The 20,235-nt window shown below is 46.5% G+C and overlaps 6 protein-coding genes across 7 annotated transcripts; 4 read left to right on the forward strand and 2 right to left on the reverse strand.

Moving 5' to 3' along the window:
- Positions 1-1,662: 1,662 nt before the first annotated feature.
- On the forward strand, positions 1,663-2,994 carry FOXG_14833 (uncharacterized protein). The gene is made up of 2 exons (XM_018394889.1): positions 1,663-2,512; positions 2,568-2,994. The coding sequence occupies exons 1-2, from the start codon at positions 1,851-1,853 to the stop codon at positions 2,773-2,775; spliced, it is 870 nt and encodes a 289-aa protein (XP_018254798.1). The 5' UTR covers positions 1,663-1,850; the 3' UTR covers positions 2,776-2,994.
- A 613-nt stretch (positions 2,995-3,607) lies between these two features.
- On the forward strand, positions 3,608-4,722 carry FOXG_21784 (uncharacterized protein; the record flags this gene model as incomplete). Its single annotated transcript, XM_018402143.1, has 2 exons — positions 3,608-3,817; positions 3,873-4,722. 2 exons carry the CDS (start codon positions 3,608-3,610, stop codon positions 4,614-4,616), a joined length of 954 nt encoding a protein of 317 aa, XP_018254799.1. The 3' UTR covers positions 4,617-4,722.
- Positions 4,723-6,948: 2,226 nt separating this feature from the next.
- FOXG_14834 (uncharacterized protein) lies at positions 6,949-8,455 on the forward strand. Its single transcript, XM_018394890.1, has one exon. The coding sequence runs from the start codon at positions 6,989-6,991 to the stop codon at positions 8,027-8,029; it is 1,041 nt and encodes a 346-aa protein (XP_018254800.1). The 5' UTR covers positions 6,949-6,988; the 3' UTR covers positions 8,030-8,455.
- Positions 8,377-9,048, reverse strand: FOXG_21785 (uncharacterized protein; the record flags this gene model as incomplete). The annotated part of the gene is made up of 1 exon (XM_018402144.1): positions 8,377-9,048. One exon carries the CDS (start codon positions 9,046-9,048, stop codon positions 8,377-8,379), a length of 672 nt encoding a protein of 223 aa, XP_018254801.1.
- Positions 9,049-9,675: 627 nt separating this feature from the next.
- On the reverse strand, positions 9,676-10,512 carry FOXG_21786 (uncharacterized protein; the record flags this gene model as incomplete). Its single annotated transcript, XM_018402145.1, has 1 exon — positions 9,676-10,512. The coding sequence occupies one exon, from the start codon at positions 10,510-10,512 to the stop codon at positions 9,676-9,678; it is 837 nt and encodes a 278-aa protein (XP_018254802.1).
- A 1,480-nt stretch (positions 10,513-11,992) lies between these two features.
- On the forward strand, positions 11,993-14,764 carry FOXG_14836 (uncharacterized protein; the record flags this gene model as incomplete). 2 transcript variants are annotated; one of them, XM_018394891.1, is made up of 2 exons in its annotated part: positions 11,993-14,184; positions 14,263-14,764. In XM_018394891.1, one exon carries the CDS (start codon positions 11,993-11,995, stop codon positions 13,499-13,501), a length of 1,509 nt encoding a protein of 502 aa, XP_018254803.1. In that variant the 3' UTR covers positions 13,502-14,184; positions 14,263-14,764. The 2 variants fall into 2 exon arrangements, with proteins under 2 accessions (XP_018254803.1, XP_018254804.1); XM_018394892.1 differs by having other exon boundaries at positions 11,993-14,652.
- Positions 14,765-20,235: the final 5,471 nt, after the last annotated feature.

The raw sequence follows: 20,235 nt of genomic DNA on the forward strand, positions 1-20,235 counted from the left end.
CGCGTCGAGACTGTATGCCTTTCTGTCAGCGACGAAGGGCAGAGAGCGAGAAGCATGTTAGCTTCATTATTTGATTGTGGCATATTTAATGGTTGAGGAGTAGTTAATTAGATGTGAAGAGGAGAGATTGGGAGATTTTCGGTGCACTCGCTTGGTTGGTGCACTCGCTTATCATATACGTTATTCGTTGTACGTATATACATTTATAAGACTAAATTTGCCACCCGAATTTGTCTTTCGTACACTCAAGCTCCGAGATGCCTTCCTCTATTCTTTCTTTTTCCCTTCTCCAAACTTGGTTCCAGTGTTAATATTTCATTCCCGCTTAACATTCTCAGAAACGTAATCCCTGAGTATGATTCTTAGTTGTATCTTTAGGCATATCATTCAGGTATAACGGCGTAGAACCTAGGCCGCCGCTTGACGTGGAGACTCATTTACTGGACAGATGGGTTGTTGTGCACTGGTCTAGGTATGACTCTCGGCTTGAAAATGAATGAGGGGATGGCGCTGCGGATCGATCAAAGTCTTGCACTACTTTCCTAGAGAATAGTGATGCCGTGACTTGACTAAACCGTAGTTTGATTCCAAATTTTGTCCACTGATAACGCCAAGAATCTCGCTCAACAGATGGTAAGACTGTTGCTCCTTTATCATCTTCTCGTATTTGGTAGGAGCCATGTCCTAGATGAGACCGTTTGAGGTATGTACGAAATGTCATGAGGCAGGAATATCCGCCTACTTGTTGTTAGTTATTGAAGTAATTGCAAGCGATAAAAAACAACTTCAGCTTACCAACAAGTTAACAAAGAACAGAATATTAATTTACTGCCATATTCAGAGGTGACAAGCGGAAATTGTGCTTTCACAATTATGGCCTAAAGTGAAGGCTATGTGAGTATTAGGACCTATGGCGGAAAAAAAAAGAAAAGAAAAGAAAAGAAAATATAGCAAAATATGGCCTATAAAGCATTGCAGACTATGGCTTTTTTACTTTATCACAGTTGATCCCTTCAAGCCCGGTTGTTGTTCGTCCCGTATCAAAGCCATATGGCTCATAGTTACAGCAAGCCATAATGTCTTCGACCAATTCATCTAGCTATTATCACGATCTATTCCGTTGAACCGTAATCGAACATCTTGGGCACATAATGGAGGCTCAAGTAATGACAGTCCTGAGGGAATTAATCACTCTCGTCTATCCCATTCGTAGTTAAAAGTTATTGATAATAACCAAAGATAACCGTGATGATAAGAAGGTTGGCTAATGGCAAGATCACCGTACTGCATAGACTTGATCGGTCAGTAAGGTTTTATGTATGTAAATAGCGAAGGTATCTATAACATGGTGTCTGGAATGCGATTACGACTTGCCACTGCCTGGTCCGGGTGCAAGCCTATGACTCTATCTACCCTCTTAGCTAATTGTGTCTGATAGTAACCAGTTTGGCGGGTTTTGACCGACCTGTATCAGAATGCTTTTTCCTCATGATGCCATCCTAATGGACGTTTGGGATATGTGGAGTCTCACATGTACAATTAGTCTCAAGTACGGTGAGGTTCTTGACTCTCGTCTTTTTTTGGCCACCCAGCACGTAGGAAGTGATTATTTCAAGCAGGATAAGTATTACTTGCCATGCCTGCCCTCAAAGTTAGCCTTCATTCAAAACTACGATCTAAAGATTGAGCATTTGACAGCACAAACGGAACGTAGCAGCGTCGTTGCCTTGACCCCAGCTTTAACCTACTGCTGACAAGAGTAACCGAGAAGTCTGATCTTGTCGGCCTCCAGAGTACCGAAATCCACACATCTCAGGTCGCTACCACACTATCCTCAGGGTATACAGAACATGGCCGTTAGTATGGAAGACAGCAGAACCGAGCCATGGCTACCATGGGCCGGTTTATTGCTGGAGGCTGGGACTCAGCGTCTCCTTGTCAGCTCGGTCTACGTCCTAATCTTTGTATACCATACGCGCCGCAGTCTACCAGTCTACCGTGCCAGTTGGCATCAGGAAAGGATTTTTACCTTGACACTGCATATACTGTCTGGTGTCATCGAGTTGGCCAGGTACTATCTCCGTGCCATCGAGGGCACTGTCCTGCCGGACATTATGGACACAATTTTGTGTTTGATCCATTCCTTGACAACTCTGAGACTTGCCAGGCCATTATTGAGGGGCAATGAAACGACACGGGCGGCTTACCAGGCACCCGCCATCATACGACCGATACTGGCTGTCATGGCGATTGTTCGCAAAGATTCCAGTTTGCATGGAGCTGTTGTCAAACTACTGCACGCTTTCCTCTATACCCGGTTGCTCATCTTCGCATCTAAGCGAATTAGATTGACCAAGGTTCAATCTCAATCCACCATATACGCCCAATCTGTTTTTCTAGGTGCTGTCTTGGCTATAGAGTCATCTGGTCTTCCTGTGGCAGTGGCAGTCTACATTGGCGCGGTTGGTTTGGTAATGGTCATGAATCGATCCGTATCCAATCATTTATCTCGGTCAGTATGCCCCTTAGCAGAAAGCATCGGAAGCTTCTCTCTAACCAGATTGCAGATCACGAGAGGCACTCGAATCTTCCTCACGGCTTTTTCAACTTATAGTACAATCCTGCTTATGGGCTGGACTGGCTGAGCTTAGTAGCATTAAGGCTCATGAACCTCTAGCGCTTGCGTCCTGTGCGAATGATGAGTATACGGATGACAAAACCGCTGGTGGAGACAAAAAAGACTCTCAATCTCGTCGGTCATTGAAGCAAGACTAGCTTTTCATATATAGAAGGCTATTTATCATACGGGCGGGAAGCTGTTCGTATCTGCGACAAGCTCTCCATGTGGAAAGGACAGATGACAGAATTGTGTGCCAAGTTCAAGAAACGGCATATATTGCAATACTTGAATTTATAATAGCTAGTCATAAACCAGCCGAAAGCTTAAATCGAGACCGTAGACAGCGGTAATAACCCGAATTCATTACTTGGCTATTTTGATGTTAACGAATGCAATCTTGATTGGTGGTTGATCAAAATCGACAATGTAGATCAGCCTACATAATGGCAGCTAGGAATGCTTACTCTATACTTTTGAAGACACTTGTGATGTTATCAGCAGCAGTTGAAATTTGGCAGACATGCTTGAATAGGTATCTGATCTACGAGAATGAATTGAGGTGAGGATGAATTCGGATGTCGTCTTACAGCACTTGACTCTTGAGCCTTCGTTGTCTACCCTGTACCCGCATTCACGTGACGTTGGCCAGACCCCGAGACCTTTTTTTTTTTTTTTTTTTTTTTTTTCGAGAGCTGAGGGTTTATATCGCTTGAGCAAGCGAGGGAAGGTACCACCATGTAAAGTCCAGAACAGGCTTCAGTTTCCGTGTGTCGAATATTGTACTGTATATTTCCAGTCAGCTGTGACAGTTATTTCTGGAATTCTAAATCCGTTGTATTTTGACTACAATGATATTATTTGGCATCTATCCTCAATCCATAGCTGCGACTGCGAAAGTTATTTTAATCTCTCTGCCGAAGGTCTTGCAGGAAAATGAAAAGCCGAACTGACATACACGAACAAAAATCGAGGGAAAGAGACAAAGTAATGGGGGAAGTCAAGCTAGTAACAGTGGGCTCAGAAGCAAAGGAAAGCATGATCGATTTTTCAGAAAAGTCAGGAAATTCCCTATTTTCCACTGCTGGTTCTCCTGTCACGAATCAAGAACAAGTGGAAGCATCTAGCTCTGCCGATATACTGCTATGGGAGGAAGGTGACTACCTGGAAGATATTATGCAGCACCTCGCTCACATGGAGGTAGTGATTCGCAAAACGAGCTGATATGGAGTGCTTCATAGCTAACATCGAGTAGAGTGTGACCCTCCCAAGCGTTTCCATGATCGAAAAGCAAATGCAAATTACGTGGCAACTGAGGTCAAGCCTCATTGATTTCGTAGTTCACTCACACCAGTACTTTCGTCTTTCTTCACAGGTTCTGTTTCTTTCAGTCAATCTGATCGATCGATACTGCTCGAGAAAGCAGATTGGTAAAGAATATTACTTGTTGCTTGGGAGTGCCGCGCTCTGGATTGCTTCCAAATATGACGGCAAAGCCTACCAAGGGAAAGGTTTCGCGCGCCCATCGGCCAAAGAGATAAGCGAACTGTGCAATGGCATGTTTGATGAACATATGATAGCTCAGATGGAGATATCGATCCTCTTCACCTTAGATTGGGTACTAGGTCATCCAACAACTGACCAAGGTATCAAGTTCTTGCTGGTAGGAGAGCCTGAAAATAAGGAACTCGCTAGTATGGCAGCTTATTTGTCTGAAATATCGCTTTACCATCGAGAGTTTGTTGGGATCAAGCCTTCTGTTATTGCCGAATCATGCTGCATGCTCGCCAAGATTATCCTATACGAAAGTCTATCCATAGGGGATAACACAGAGGCTGTGGTGATGGAAACTTTGAATTCTCTCTGGAAACACGTTTGCCAACCTCCACCAGCTATTTCCGAGAAGTATTTAAGGCAGAACCGACACTATGTAGCGCAGATAGTGTTTAGTCGCCTGGCAGATTCAACAGGTCATGCAACGTATGATAGACAGGCATAAAGGAAGGTCGTGGAAATCGACAATCTCATAGGAACTTGGTCGCATTGTCATAATATTATTGTAGAATTAAGGTAAAAGGAAAACAATTCAGACCTACTAATAATAGAATGTTATGATATATAATTTATTCCAGCTTGGTGTGGATAAGAAATGCGGTTACATGTACACATATTATTTTCTAGTAAGTAGGTTCTCCAGAACATAGAAGGGTCAACATCTTGTCTTCAGGCCCTGTTCCGCAAATAGTGCTGGATGCCAATGTTTCGATGCCTATATACATAGATGTATATTGTATGTTTCTGTCTAATCAAATTTCTTGCTATTAAATACAAAGAGGACCGATCTAACCAACCTCCCAGGCGTACTCGAGACTTTGTTAAGTGGCTTAAAAAGCAACTAGAGTCTCCCATATAAGCGTTGGAATGGTAGCATTAAAAACCTTAGATGTCATGGACGAAATCTCCAGAGGTCAAATACTTGATTCTTCTCCCATTGCTATAGTGAGCCACACAGGATAATTACTTGAGCCAGGTCAGCATGAAGGCGCCAATCGAGCTTCAGAAACCATGAGGAATAATCAAACAGAAAGTGGAGCCTATAGCACTTGCTTCGGCAGGATTGGTCGATAGTCGAGCAGCATGAGCTACTATGCTTGGTGACGCTCCAGTCCAGATCTGATTTGGATCTTAGGTATGCTTTCGACACCTGTAGTTCAGATATGCTTATAATGTTTGCAGAGTGCGAGTTAGCTCGTGGTCTCACAGTCCCAAGGCTCTTCAACCCAGATGGCATAAAGGCTCTGCCAGGGTTCAAATCCACGACACTCCACGACACATTTGTGAATATGGCGTGGATATGGATGCTGACTAATAATTTCGATGTGGAATGGGTGGAAATGGATCCATTATGGAAATGGATCCATATTGTGGAATTCGTGGAATGGAAACCTACTTCGTCCAACAATGGTAATTAATGGGTCCCGCCCGCCCTCGGTGACGTCAATGTTTTTGTCATTGGTCCATTAAAATCCGCCGTTGCTTGACGCAAAGGCAACACACCCACCGACGTTCCTGTTTCTTGTTATGCTGGATATTCGTAGCCGAACCGATATACCTATAGACGCGCCTTGCCGTCTCTCTCCGTCAAGATCCAGCTTTTGTAGAGCTGAAAGAGCCGTTGATTGTCCTCTTCTGTTCGTTCTGGAACGGATGTGGTTGACTTGGTAGGATGGGGAGTGGCCATTTCGATTTGGGGTAGTAACGCGAGTAACAGTGAAGCCCCCAGAATGGACTCATTGTGTACGGAGGAAAATGGGGTGGCAAATCGATGTTGTGTTGTTGTGGGTGATAGAAAGTACTTAGGATATGCGGGATTTCACAAGGAAATCAAGGTATTTTCGAACCCCACCTAAAATATTCCACGATTTCCACATGTGGAACATGTGGAAGGGGCTTCGTGGCGTGGATATGGAAATGCTGAAGCCCACGTGGAATGGAATGGAATGGATATGGATCCACATTATGGATCCATATGTGGATTTCGTGGTATGGATTTGAACCCTGGGCTCTGCTTTGTACAGTAGAGATAGTTAGAAACCCTGGAGACTCATGTAGCAGTATCAAGTACCGCTTAAGTGAGACGGCATACACGATAGAAAGTTTCGACGCCGTCTGGAAAAGTGCAAGTCTCACCTCATGCGTTCTGAATGGTTCCAGGGCAAAATTAGAGAGTACGGCATGTCACACTGGGGATTCTGTAACTGCATCAATATTGATGAGACACGGAGGCTTCTGTAGTTGATGCAAAGGATGTATCAAAATGTACAGCGAATGAGAGTCAGCTAAATGATGTTAAAGTTGTTGATCGTTTAACTCTGTTCCAAACTTGCCTGCTCTTATGTCAAAAACCTCTCAACATGATGGGTAACCTATTGAAGGCTTTTTATCTAAAGTATGCATTCGAATGGAGGCGAATGGTACAGTATCTTAACATATTCTGTCTCGCCACAGGCTCATACCAGAGTCTCGGGGCCCGATGAATTCTCAGAGGTAGATTCATATGCTAGACGATTCCATCAAATCTAGCACCTATGGAATCGGACTGGTACGTACCTCTGTGTATAATTCAGACTAAGGACGCGTTTTCAGGATACCTAACGAACAGACAGTCCAGTACAGGCTGCCGTAATACCAGAACGGGCTTCAAAGCTGGTTGTGATCGATATGGCTTTTTGTTACAACAAGGAAAACCACAAAGCCAGAAACGGAAGTGACCTTTTTGACTTTAGCGTCAGCTATATATATAACGGTTAAACGGCAAAGTGATTAAGGTTAAAACAAAAGAAAAAGAACGCGAATCAAGGACACGTCAAGATGAAAAGAAGTAGAGACTCAACGGATGACCAAAAAGGCTCACATGCACAAAAGAAAGTTAAGAATGGCAAATCTATCCATTTCGTACATCTTTCGAAAAATGACATTGGGACCGGCTCCGCGGACTCTACCACAAACATGTATAGTTCACGCAACAACAAGAGAAAAATGGAAGAAATGGGCGGCCAGGTCGAGCCTGATTCAGACCGACCAGCTAAGCGCCTGCATCATGACCATGTCATGCAAGAGGAAGTTATAATGCATAGCCCACGTAACAATAAGAGAAATAGGGAAGAAATGGGCGGACAGGTCGAGCCTGATTCAGACCGGCCAGCTAAGCGCGTGGATCATGGCCACGGTGTTACATGGGCCGATAACGTTGACGGTCCACGCAGCAATAAGAGAGACATTGAGGAGATGAACGGGCAGCTTGGGTTGGGGTCAGACCGACCAGCTAAGCGCTTGGACCATGGCTACAATACCATGCCTGCTGCCAGCGATCATGATATCATGCAAGATGAAGCCCAACCGAACCAAGGATTGGGGGGTGAGATGACCGTCTACGCCAATCGAGTTAGGGTCTATCATCGACTTTTGGAGATTGATATCGACGAAAACCTATGTAACGCGTTGAACGTAGTCTATGCAAGCGATATCACAATTTTGGCCACAACCATCCATGACTCTCCGCAACACATCCGTTTGTGGGCTTTACAGCAACTTGATGAGAAATTCAGAAGAACTATCATCGACCTCATGTCGGACATTGAAAGGCAAAAGGAAAATAACGACCCTAAGTCTGCTCTCCCTACCATCATGACAGACTCGTTGGTCCGTGAACGCGTTGTCGGGACCCGGACCTGTGTAGTATGCGAAGATGGATTTTGCAGTGAAAATAAGAAAAACCCGGTAGATGTCGAAGACGTCGTTTGGAAAGACTGCGGCGCTCATTTAATGCATCTAGAGTGTTTTCGCCGACAAGTCTTGGAAGGCAAAATGCCTCTCAAGGGCCTCTGCACATGTATCGATAACGTTTGCTAGATCCAGCACACAACTTTCAATTTGAATGAGAGTAAAGAGTAGGAGAATAGGCACGTAAGAAACAAATCATCCCAAAAACGTATGTTTTATGGATTTTAGGGGATTTGTATCATGTTCTTGAAATAAACCTAGCTAGTTTCATGTTTTTAAAATAGTCATAGCTTGTCACAGGCACTATTTAATGGGAATATCTGGCTTCCTTGAACTCATTGCGTACCCTGTACCTTGCTCTTTGCCTACGAGATAAGTATTCCTCCACATACAGAAGAGACATAACAAAGTACAGCAACTTCCAATGGCGCATCCCAGTCAGCCTGTCAAAGCAATGCATGGGCCTCTAGAATCATCTACACCGGGACGATTTCTCCGGTACCGTACGCAATATTCTCAACCTTTGATTCCATCTGTAGAGGATTACCTAGAACGCTTGGACAGCGTGGTTGATTACTTATAGTCAGATCTAGGCTACATTTCTCGTCGACGCCATATTTGCAAACGGGGTCATTGATGTTGTACAATTGATAATTCTGTGCGACCCAACTCGTAGGTTGGCTGGAGCATGACGAGACATAATTCATGCTATTTGCGGCTGACAGGGGCAGTTTACCTTGGCGAAGCAAATGTCGACATTCCGATGTGTCGACAATCTCGTATGACATCTGGATCCCGCCACCGATCTGGGGGTCGTCGATGGCTGATGCACCGAAACCTAGGAAATTCCAAGCATCGTACGAAATATCATACGCACCTCCGGACTTATCAATACGTAGAAGATGAAGGAAGCGCCCCTCATTTGAGACTTTGACGCATATTCCATCGCATCCGACGTCCAAAGGCCAGTAAGCGATACGATTCGTATCAACCTTACAACCCAAGACTCCTACGGAGCTAAAGTACTCTGCGTGGGGGGTAATGAACGCGAAGCCACGAGAAGTCAGACGACTAGCGTAGACATCTGATATCCAGAGAGAAACGGTGTAGGCTAAGAAAGTCTGCCAAAGTTGCGAGGCTGACCGCATGTTGAAAGGTGAGGATAGTACGTTGGCACCACGGATAAATCTCTACGGGGCCCTGGTCAATAAATATACAATGGGATGGATCCGATGGAATGGCCTCCAGCGTCAAGAACCCCAGATGACAAGGTGGCAGACGGATGCGGATCTTCTCTTAACCTTCAACTCGATTTGGACTTGATCGCGTACGCTGGGAGACCAATAACCGCTAAAATAGTCAACGATGTAAAACCAGCCATCTTCTTCCGTCTGCGGGCAAGCCCTCTATTAAGGCAGAAATCTCAGCTATGCGCCTACATTCCGTTAGAGATTTCAACAAGGTTAGACAGAAAGGCCCCGGTGTACGAGACCGCGGACCTGGAGAAGGCAGAATGGTTTGCTTGGTTTCAAACATAGAATGAACGACTAACGAACAAGAGACGGGAAGTTAGGGGTCTATTGATAGTTAATCGTATCTGGCTGACTAGATTAGCTCAAACTTGCTTCAGCATGCTTCTGTGAATCCGTATGCATGATTTGGTTTGGTTTTTGATCCCTATCACTAAGTCAATCATTGTGAATATTAACAGGGTTCATGGTGGCGAGTAGTGTATCACCGCGCTTAAGAGCTTGACCGTGGGCACTTACGTGGCTTCAGGGATAATAATACTCTGCTGTTGTATTTAATTGAGCAACATCCTTTGTGGCCCACAGCATCTGCGCTTGCATCTTCTTCCATCTCGCTGCTCCGTAAGTAAACCAGGGCTGAAGCGACAGCTCGTGGAGCTCTCTAAGGCCGATACCGGAGGGACGGCCCTGGATATCATGTTTTCTTTTCTGACCCACGAACGCGTCTGGCTGAAAAGACTTGATCCCTGGTAGTGAGGTCGCTTTTGTAGTGGTGGATGATAAGATTGCATCTTTCTTTGTTATTTCGTTCTTGGACTTGGACACTTTGGGAGACTTTTCCTTGACTAACAGGGATGCATTAGGAAGCTTATGCTCAGAAATATCATCCAAGATGGTCACAGTCGTATTCGACTCCGGCCTTGTATCGATCCTGTCGTGTGATTGTGCAGGTATGTTTCCCGTGTTGGTGTTCGCGACTTTCAGAGTGTGTTCGTTATGATATGTCGGAGACATCGAAATCTGGTCACATTTTAGGCGATCTCCTTCTGCTTCTTCAAGACGGGGAATGATTTTCATCTGGGGCTTGTCGTCCTTCTGTTGGGGTTCAAGTGCTAGAACTTCAACCGTAGCCTCGCAATCGTCTGGCGGATAATGAGGTGAGCTCATAATGGAAACAATCTCATCATCCGCTGCACCTGCGCGGTCGTCGGTGATATCACACTGGATCCTTCCAGAGATATCCCCTGAAACGATGCCAGGCGCACACTCAGGGAGACATTCTTGATTCTCGGTTTTTTGAGAGAGCCGCGAAGACCGACGCAGAGCTGACGGTTTCCTGTCTTGAGCATGCTCTATTCTCATTTTCTGATGAGAATATTTGTCGTCTTTTACGACATTTTCACGTCTTGGCCTCGGCACACATCTGCCATGTCTTTCGCCTCCACAGGTAGAGACAGACCTGGCGATAGAAGCTGATTTCTTCCTCCTTTTACAGGAGCTGTCATTTGCCTGCACGTCCTTAATTCAGTTGTAGAGTAGTTCAAATTATTTCAAGCGACTTTGCAAGCCACTGCGTGTTTAACTTACCGAAGTGGGAACACAGACTATAATTTCTTCAAGGGTTTCTTCACAGACCATGGTTATAGATACAAAATAGGGGCGTGCGGTCTTCGGTGAGTACTGGCGTTGCTTAGGTAGAAAGTGTAAGTTCAGATCGTCGACGACCGGTATTGCTGAGGGGAATACGATTGCGAACCATTTATTGCCATACGATCGTGGAGGTGGACGAGCCACCGTATTTAATGCTTTACGTGAGGAACTAGCAGCAAAAGCTCAACCTCTCTCATTGGCCTTCGTGCCCGTCTAAAATTCGAAATGTATGGACCAGTTATGTGGGGCAAACAGGTTCTTGCTGCGGAGCATTGCCACTTGCAGGCTTACGCTAATTAGCGCCAACAACAGTCTTGCGACAATTTCTATGGGCACGAGTAAAATGTTGGAGCCCGCCAGGTGGCTGATGTACGCAGCGGTATATTTGGCAACTCCTGCCTACGCATTCGTAGGTTTTCGGAGAAATACAACCCCAAGGTGTTTAATGAGTAAAAGTAGAGTCTTGTCTGATGCTTTTTCGCTGCAGCCTGCCCTCATGGTTGTCTTCAAGGAAAACAAGATCGTGAGTGTTAACAGGGCTAGAAACTATGGTGGAGTGTCGAGGTTACTTGAAGGATGTCATGCTATGAACAAGGCGCGAGGAAAGATTTGAGAACATGAAGATTAACAGTTTCTTGATCTCCAGAGGATCAATAATTATCAGACCCATACCGCCTGGTTTGTTTTCATAAGTAAAAGTCTCCTCAAGCACAATCTACATTCAAAATACTTATAACTAGAACCTGACAGGACAAAGTTGAAGAAAAAATTTAAAAATGTTTAGAAATTACTTTATACCGTTAATAACTATCTAAATAGCAATTGATTGATTAAAATAAATTTATATGAAATATACATTAAAAGAAATACTTTACTGTATGTATTAAAATTTTATTTTCATTCTTAGAAATAGCGATTTTAGTGTTATTTTTGACCCCTTTTTCATACCTACAAGAATATTCTACTTAATTTACACATCTAATTTAGACCGCTTTTTTAACCTACCTAATCAACCTATTTAGACCTACCTATAGGCAGATAATTTAATTAAAGCAGCCAATATTGTACCTTTTTCCTGGCCAAAATAGGCCTCCTGTATAGTTGACGCATGACTATTATATGTATATAAGTTGTACGAGTTGTCCACATATTCTCAGGGCTGACAAGAAAACATCTACGCTGTAGCCTGAACATGACTTCCACACCAGATAAGCTAAAGCAAGAACCGCCACAAGACGACGTCCCGATACATAGCGGTGATGATGCTGAACAAGAACAAGGAAACAACTCTGGCTTGTCTAACCAGACAGATGGCAGTCAACCTAGCCAAAAAGATACAAATCAGGTTACTCAGAACAATGAAACCCAACCTGAGCAAAAGGATACAAATGACGTTGGTCAGAACAATGGAGAACAGCCTGGTCAAATCAATGTGAATCAAGCTACCCAGAACAATGAAGCCCAACCTGGGCAAAAGGATGCAAATCACGTTGGTCAGATCAATGGCAATCAATCAACTAACGAAAACCCATTTTTATCTGGATTCTTCAAGCGTAGAGTGGATAAAGACAACTCAGCCAACAATGCCAGGGCTTTCAGCCCAGCAGTAGAAGACCCCAATCCTAAAAAGGCAAAAACAGATCACAGCTTTAGTTTTAAGCCATTTGCAGAGGCAAAAACCGCTCCTATCTCTCCAAGGGCACAAACGACAACAAGAACCTCTCCATTTCCTGAAGATGATGGAGTTGGCGACCCTGACCTCGAAAAGGATCTAGTCGGCAGCCAAGCTTGCCCTGAGAACATGACGACGCTTGGGCTCGTGAAAGAAGGGAAAAGGCCGAGATACCTAAATGAATATAGAATTGATGGTCGAAGCATCTTACGAATTGAAACCTTGAAAGACGGCAAGTTCGACGAGAATGCCGCGGAAGTCCTACCGGTAACCGGTGGGAAGTATCAAGCCCTAAATGGGGATAAGAAATGGCGTGACGTAGATTACGTCCTGGGCGTCGCAGCGTTTGGGAGCGAATTGAACTACGAAGAATTTCTATGCAAGCTGGATCCAGAAAACCCGTCCAAATTCAAATGGATGCAAACCATATTGATTGGAATTCGATGGGTTGACCAGACAGTCACATTTGTGAACCGTCAATGGTGGCGCAATAATTATGAGGCAAGGGATCTGTCCGCTAAGCAAACGTATCTGGACCGCAAGGAAGACGGATACCGTTATTGGTATAAGACGCGCGATGACCCTGAATGGAGGACTCGAGTGAATCACAAGGCCTTCGAGGACTACAGGCTATTCAAGTGGGCCTTCTTGTATGAGAAAAGGTACTATCAGGCCATGAATCCTGGGCAGCGGTTTGAGATTCGAGATCGCACCAAGTCGCCATCGCCCATTGATGATGAGGTTGCCAAGTTTAGGGCGATGACGGTTGAGGAAAGCCCGAGATCGAAGATCTATCAGTCTGTCGAGACCTCTCTGCCCGACGATGACGAAGGTTTTGATTCGGATTCCCGACATAGCACCCAGTCACGATATAAATCATCGAGTCGGCCCAAGGCGCATCGTGACGCCTCCCTGCGGGTGGATCCAAATGGTTCACCACGTCCTCGAGACAAACACAGGTTCAGCACAATGAGACGGCTTCAGCAACCACTGGGAACCACACCTCGCTCTATGGTAGTGGCTCATTGATGGAAAATAATGGCCAGGCGGTTTTTTAAAATCAACAACAGCGACAGAGGATCAAGAAGCTTGCGGGATCAAGCGTTGTTTTGCTAGCCGCCGTAGTACGATTCCAACAACCATGACAAGTGCCAGGTCAAACATAAGGACGAAGCCTTTTCTTCTCCGTCGTCACTCCTTTCATTATCAAACCGATATTATCCTTTCATTTGTAATGGCTACTAAGGCTTATCCCAAGGCGCCTGAATTGCCTTGTATTTATATAATCTTTACCTTTTGCTCTGTTTATAGCTTGCAATATTTGTTTTGTATTCTTGTTTATATCTGTAGCTATATTTCTTCTCAATAGAATACTATAACCTTTCAGTTTTGTTTTTGTAATAGTAATATCAGTAAGAATAGCTTTAGAATCTGACGTTCATTTTCTGTTCTTCTATTTTCCATCCTCCTTTTCCTTTCCCATAACAGAGCCGTACAAGAATCTGTTTTCGAAGCCGCCCGTGTCAATTGACAGAGGAATCACTGCATAAGCATGGACCACAACTCGCCTATCATGAGGCACACTTTGACTTCATTGAGCTTGCTCGACATGGCATTTGCCGTCGTGGAAAAGCCTAGCAAGCTACTACGGTGGACTATACCATTCCGTGATACCATAGAATGTGTATACCCTGTTGATCGATACTCTATTGGTATGTCACCGATCTCATTGTCGGCCTTGTAATGACTACCTCTCTGCAAATATAGAGCACAGAACTGACAAGGTGAAGGCAATTAAAACTGGCTTGACAAGTGAGGAAAGATAACTGTAGGAGAGATTCAGCCAGGCGATCATATCCGTCATCCTATCGTTAGGACGGTCTCATGATCAAATTTGCTCAAGTGTCGCAGATCTTGGCAAAATCGACATAATCAGTCGACTGTATTAAGGTCTCGAGGTTCAATACAACAAGCCCCAGCCAATCTCAACTTCATCATCATGATTCATGCGCTTCTCTGCAGCGTTGGAATTATGAACAACAAGTCAACAATGGGACTTCTCTCCTGTCGAGAACTTCATTTTGCATTCTGCTCTCTGATACTTTGGAGAGACTTTCAATTACAGTGGCTCTGGCATGAGATTTTGTAAATAGAATACAGTAGAGATTCATCTTCCGGAACAATGAAATCACGTGAGGCAAGTTCGACAAATCATTAGATTCGTTGAACATTGCAACCAAGTGTACGTACTGTACGTAGCCTAAACATTGTCAAGGTGCGATTGCAAAACGACGCCTTATTTCTCGCATCTCACAGCCGTGGCCTGTCATAGTCTAGTGGCCAGAATGAACAGCAAAAGTACGACGGACATGTTTTTCTTACCTGGTTTCATAGCTGTCAAACATTACGTGTATTCGGTTCATTGATGTGAATTGGTGTATTCCTGTTGTGTTGTGTTGAAATCTACCCCTTAGAGGTTTTACCATTTCGGCTGTAATCTTAAAGTATCCCTGCTTGCACGTGAGGCCCCAGCATCTGTTCAACACACCCCCCCAGACTGGCCATCGTGGTTCAGTCTGTGCAGTCCGTATTCCTATTGTCAGGTTGGCCATCCTTCCGATCCCTTATTCGGCTCTTCCTCCATCGAGATGTTCCTCTGTTCTGACAAAGTCCTCCGCAGTGAGTTCCTTGGTCTTTCTCTCTTGAATCCTGTCCTTGATATCAACTAGGCCAACCTGTGTGACGAACTTCTGGAACTGCTGAGCGGGTAATGCCTTCGTGAGGCCGTCCGCAATCATCTCGGTGGTGGGAGTATGCCGGACCGAGATCCGGTTAGCGAGTGCTTCCTGGCGTAGCCAGTGGTTATGGATGTCGACGTGTCGAAGTTTGGTCTGCAGGAGCGCCACGTCGGAATTAATAAGCCGAATGGTCTGCGCGTTATCGCACTGAATGATGATGCTTCTGTTGTCAAGGGTCACGCCGAGCTCGGTGATTAATCTGGAGATGAACATGGACTCCTTCGCAGCCTGCGCAAGTGCCAGCAACTCCGCCTCTGTTGTAGAGGTAGTCACGGTGTCCTGCTTGTTGGCGCGCCATCCAATAGTCCCTCCAAATAGCTTCATCACGTAGGCTTGCGAGCTTTTCCGATCGATTGTGTTGTCGGCAAAGGAAGCGTCACTGTACACATCAAAAGTGTCTGTTCCGCCGAGTTGTAGTGCAAGTGCCCTGGTGTTTTGCAGATACCGGAATAGGTGGTCCAAGGCCTCATGGTGATCATCGCTCGGGTTCATGTTGAATCGACAAAGTCGAGAAACAGCAAAGGCAATATCGGGTCGAGTGATTACTGCCAGGTAGAGCACTGATCCGGTCTTGCGTTGATACTGCTGTATTGACGCTGTTGATGCGCGCTCTTCGTTCGGAAGAAGTTCTTTCGTGGTCATTGGAGTGAGGGAAGGCTTTCCCCCTTGAATCCTGAAATGACTAGTGATCTTATCCACGAATGACGATTGCGACAGCCAAATCAGACGTTGGTTTCGGTCGCGAATAATCTCAATTCCAAGAAACCACTGTAGCATATCTCCTCCAGAGAGTTGGTACTTTTCTCGAAGCTTGCCTATCGTCCATTCGACCGATCTTTGATTGGTCTTCTCGTAGGCAACAATAAGGTCGTCCACATAGAAGAATATCAATATTCCTCCTTTCGAGAGACAGCATGGCTCGTGAGGTACAGACTTGAACCCAATGTTCGTAAGGGTGGTGGTTAGTTCCTTTTGCCAAAGTAATGGTGACTGGCGCAAGCCGTATAGTGCTTTCTGAAGTTTGAGGATCAGGCCAGGCTTCCGGTAGCCTCCGGGCATCCGCATATAGACGTCCTGTTTCAGTTCAGCATTGACAAAGGCGTTGACGACATCATACTGGAGAAGTTCTAAATCAAAGCGAGCAGCTATAGCCATGAGTGTTCGGAAAGATCTGCCGGCAAGTGTGGATGCATAGGTATCCTCGTGTGTCGACTTGGCCTGTTGATCGCCTCGCACAACGAGCCGGGCCTTGCACTTGGTGAACCATCCGTGCTTGTCGAACTTGTACACATAAACCCACATGCAGTCCAGGAGTTCCTTACCTGCGGCTTCTTCTCTCTGAACCTCACGCCAGGAGCGCATTTCTTTATGGCTTTCAAGATGAGTCTTTTCTGCCTCGCGGAATAGGTCACCTAGTGGATGGTTCTTGAGGTCTTTATGCCTTTTTGGCAATATTGGCATGTCTCGCCGGTGTATCCGGCGTTGGCCGTCACCTAAATCTGTCAGCTTTGCAGACTGTGTTTTGCAGTTGGGAGAATCCATCAGCTTAGTAGATTCCCCATGGCTTCCCGTAGACTGAGGTTCTCCGCTATCAGGGTGGCAGCTGGCCGAGCTCGCCTGCTTCTCGAACTTCCGCTTACTCACCACGTTGCCATTCCAGGTCCCTTTCACAGATGCAAGTCGACCGGCATTAAATGCGGCCTCCCAGTAACTGCTCGGAGTTGAAATGACACGAGAGGCTCCATTTGCGCCGTCTCGTCCCGGGGAAGTGCCAGCGCTAGGTGGGACATGCACCATCTTGGCAGCTCGTAACTGAGGGGGGTTTTCCCCCTCCTTCCTCACGGGAGGTTCTCTGATAGTAGCGACCAGAAGGGCAGCAGGCCGTAGAGGGCAAGTCTCCGGGGTCAGGTAGGGAGTGAATCGAGCGGTCGTGTAGGGGTGATCAGTCCCGTCAGGCTCTTCTCGATTGCGATCTCCTACGACTAGTGTCCTGCCAGTCTCACCCTGCGTAATCGTGGGATCACGTTCAAACCCTCTATGTGGATAACTTGCAGCCTCCCGCTCAAACGCTAGTCCTTCAGGCAAGGCGCTTAATTCCTCGTCTTCTTCTTGGGTAGAAGCATCCAGATTGATGCTAGATCCCTGTGGGACCTCAGCATCAGTGAGATGCTGAATAAGTTCTTCCTGGTTTAGTTCTTTTAAATCATCCTTGAGGTGTTGCACATCCCCAGAGAACGTCTCCTTCTCGTTGAAGATCACGTCTCTAGTGGAGATGACCTTGTTGGTCAACGGATTCCAGACCCTGTAGATGTTTGTCGAGTTATACCCGACCAGGTATCCTATCCACCCTCGGGGATTGAGTCGTTGTCGCCGATTCTTCTTTTTCAAAGCATCGGTCGTCATCGCGAAGGCTTTACAGCCATACACGCGTAGGTGTGTCTGATCGGGCTTACGCTCCGTGACAACCACGCCGTCCCTAAAGGCAAAGTAAGTGTAGAAACGCTCATATGGCGTCTTCCAATTGTAGATATACTTGGGTGTCCTATTGTATAGGTATACGGCAGCACGCCAGATCTCAACCCAAAGGAACGAAGGCAGCTTTGCTCCAGCTCTCATCGCGCGAGCTTTCTCCTTGATCACACCCCCCGAGCGCTCTGCGCCGCCATTTTGACTTTGGGCATATGGCGCGGAGGGCTCTAGGCGCATCCCGTTTTTGGTACTGAGGAAGTCACTTACCTGGTGACTATCCGGGATCTCGTTATCACACTCGATGACTTCGGGCCTACACTGGAGTTGTCGCTCTAGTGTTCTGAGTAGATGCTCAAGTGCACCGATAAGCGTTGGTGCAGTTCGATCGGGAAGATAATAGTCCCAGACATAGCCAGAGTAACGGTCGATGACCAGCATAGCTGAAGTGTAGCCTGGATCCCCACTCATGTCGTGGAAATCAATAGCGAGTCGGATTCCAGCCTTCTCCGGTGGAACTCGTCTTTGTCGACGGACTTGGCGCTTCACCTTCGCCATTCCACAAGCATCACACTCAACCGTGGAGATCCCTCTGATCTTCACCCCCCGACATTGGCCCACGAGGTGCTTGAGTGCTTCAGGCCCTGGGTGTCCAAGTCGAAGGTGCCAAAAGGTTTCGTCTCCACTGCGAGGAGGGCGTTTAGTCCACGAATCATACTGTTTCCGTTTGGCTAGGAATGCCGCTGCCGTTGTTGATTTGTCGATATACTCCAGTACGTACTGGTCGAAATGATCCGTCAATGTGCAGAGGATTGAATCATCTTTCCTGCGGATTTGGTTGTTATTCCCTTTGGTATCCCAGTAGTAGCCCCTTTTCCGCAACTGGCGGTATGACACAATATTGCATGCAAAGTTTACGCAATGAGCTACATCTCGCAATCTGAGAAGAGAGGGTCCTTGAGGTCCTTGAACGCGAATATCCACGTTCCCGTACCCGTGAATGGCCACTGGTGACTCCCCTGCGTAGACGAAGTCTCCAGACGGTGCCGGTCGGTAGTTGAGGAACCTGCACACTTCATTGAAGATATGGATTGTCGATCCAGAGTCAAGGATGGCAGAATGTCTGAGAGGGTAGGGGGCACAGTTGAAGGCTGCGATAAAGTTATGCGTCACTAGGTAGGTTGCCTTGACGTGTGCCATACCCCGCCCAAGTCACTCGTCCTGAGTGGTTCTGTCTCTACTTTTGGACAATCGTTTGACTTCCTCCACCAAACCAGTATCGTTCTTGAGACGGTCATTTATTAATCGTTGTATCGCTTGGTTGGGCTCCCATCCTTCGGTTTTCTGGGCTGGGAATAAGTACCAGCAGCCTTTCCAGTCATGGAAACCTAAACATCCTCGACAAGTAGGGCCATCCGGGTTCGGATTGACGGTCGTCTCTGCTCGTTTTCGTTTTATTGATACTCCCCTTCCGCCGCCTCGTGCTCTACGCCCACGGCCTTGGCCTCGCGTATCTCGATGTGCATAGGATGTTTCGTCCGTCGCCCAATCTGAGGCGTCTCCTTGGACTTCAATAGTGTCATTATCGCGGTCTGTGATTGCAGGTCTGTCGTTCCTGGATGCAGCACCGTATGTGGCTGCGAATGCGCCTCTCTTGATTCCTGACGGCCTTCCGCTGGGGTTGGCCATCTTGGCCTCATATCGGATGTCGGCAGCCACCTCTCGATAGTTGAGTGTATTATTGAGGATCTGAGGGCGTCGGTGTTGTCGGAAAGTAGATGCCCAGCTGGGGAGAACGTGGTACATTGCTCGATTCAGATCTTCTGCCCAGCATTGCGCGTCAAGAGCATCGGGGACTTTCTTGCTGATCGCTTCGGCCATGATCGTCTCCCACTGAGTAACCCAGTCGTCGAGCTTGTTGATTTTTGGGGTTATCTGTACGATTTTGTGGTACTTATCGCGCGCTTCTGGTCGGAGGCGTTCGTTGTATACTACTCCAGATCTTCGTAGCTCTTGATACCACTTATCCAATCGGTCTCCCGTGATGCAGGATGTCTTCTGATACGTGGCCGAGACTGTCTTGAGGACAAACCCGACCAGCTTCTGCTCCTGCTTCTTTGTCTCTCTATATGCCGTCTCTTTCAGGGAGTAGATCCTGAGGTCGTGCTCGTATTCTGCTCTTCCTTCAGGCGAGAGTTCTCCAATTCGTCGAGGCGGTACGTAATCTGAACCAGGCGTCATCGTGCCGCTCTCGGGATCGTCCGGATCCGCTTGTCTGGGGTAGTCCCGGATTTCTGGAAGTTCTGGTCGGTGAGGCCATCGGATACGGTCGTTTGGGTCGATGTACTGCCACAGGTCGTAGGCGTGTGCCAGTTTCTTGAACTCATTGGACCAGGAATCCCAATCCTCCGGAGACGCGTAGGTGATGGTCCTTTCAGCGTGTTTCGTCGCCATCGTGATAGAATGAACCGAAGGTCGTATGCGTTTAGGTGCGCGGGT

Source organism: Fusarium oxysporum, chromosome 3, assembly GCF_000149955.1.
Source record: "Fusarium oxysporum f. sp. lycopersici 4287 chromosome 3, whole genome shotgun sequence".
In the NCBI taxonomy this organism is placed as follows: domain Eukaryota; kingdom Fungi; phylum Ascomycota; class Sordariomycetes; order Hypocreales; family Nectriaceae; genus Fusarium; species Fusarium oxysporum.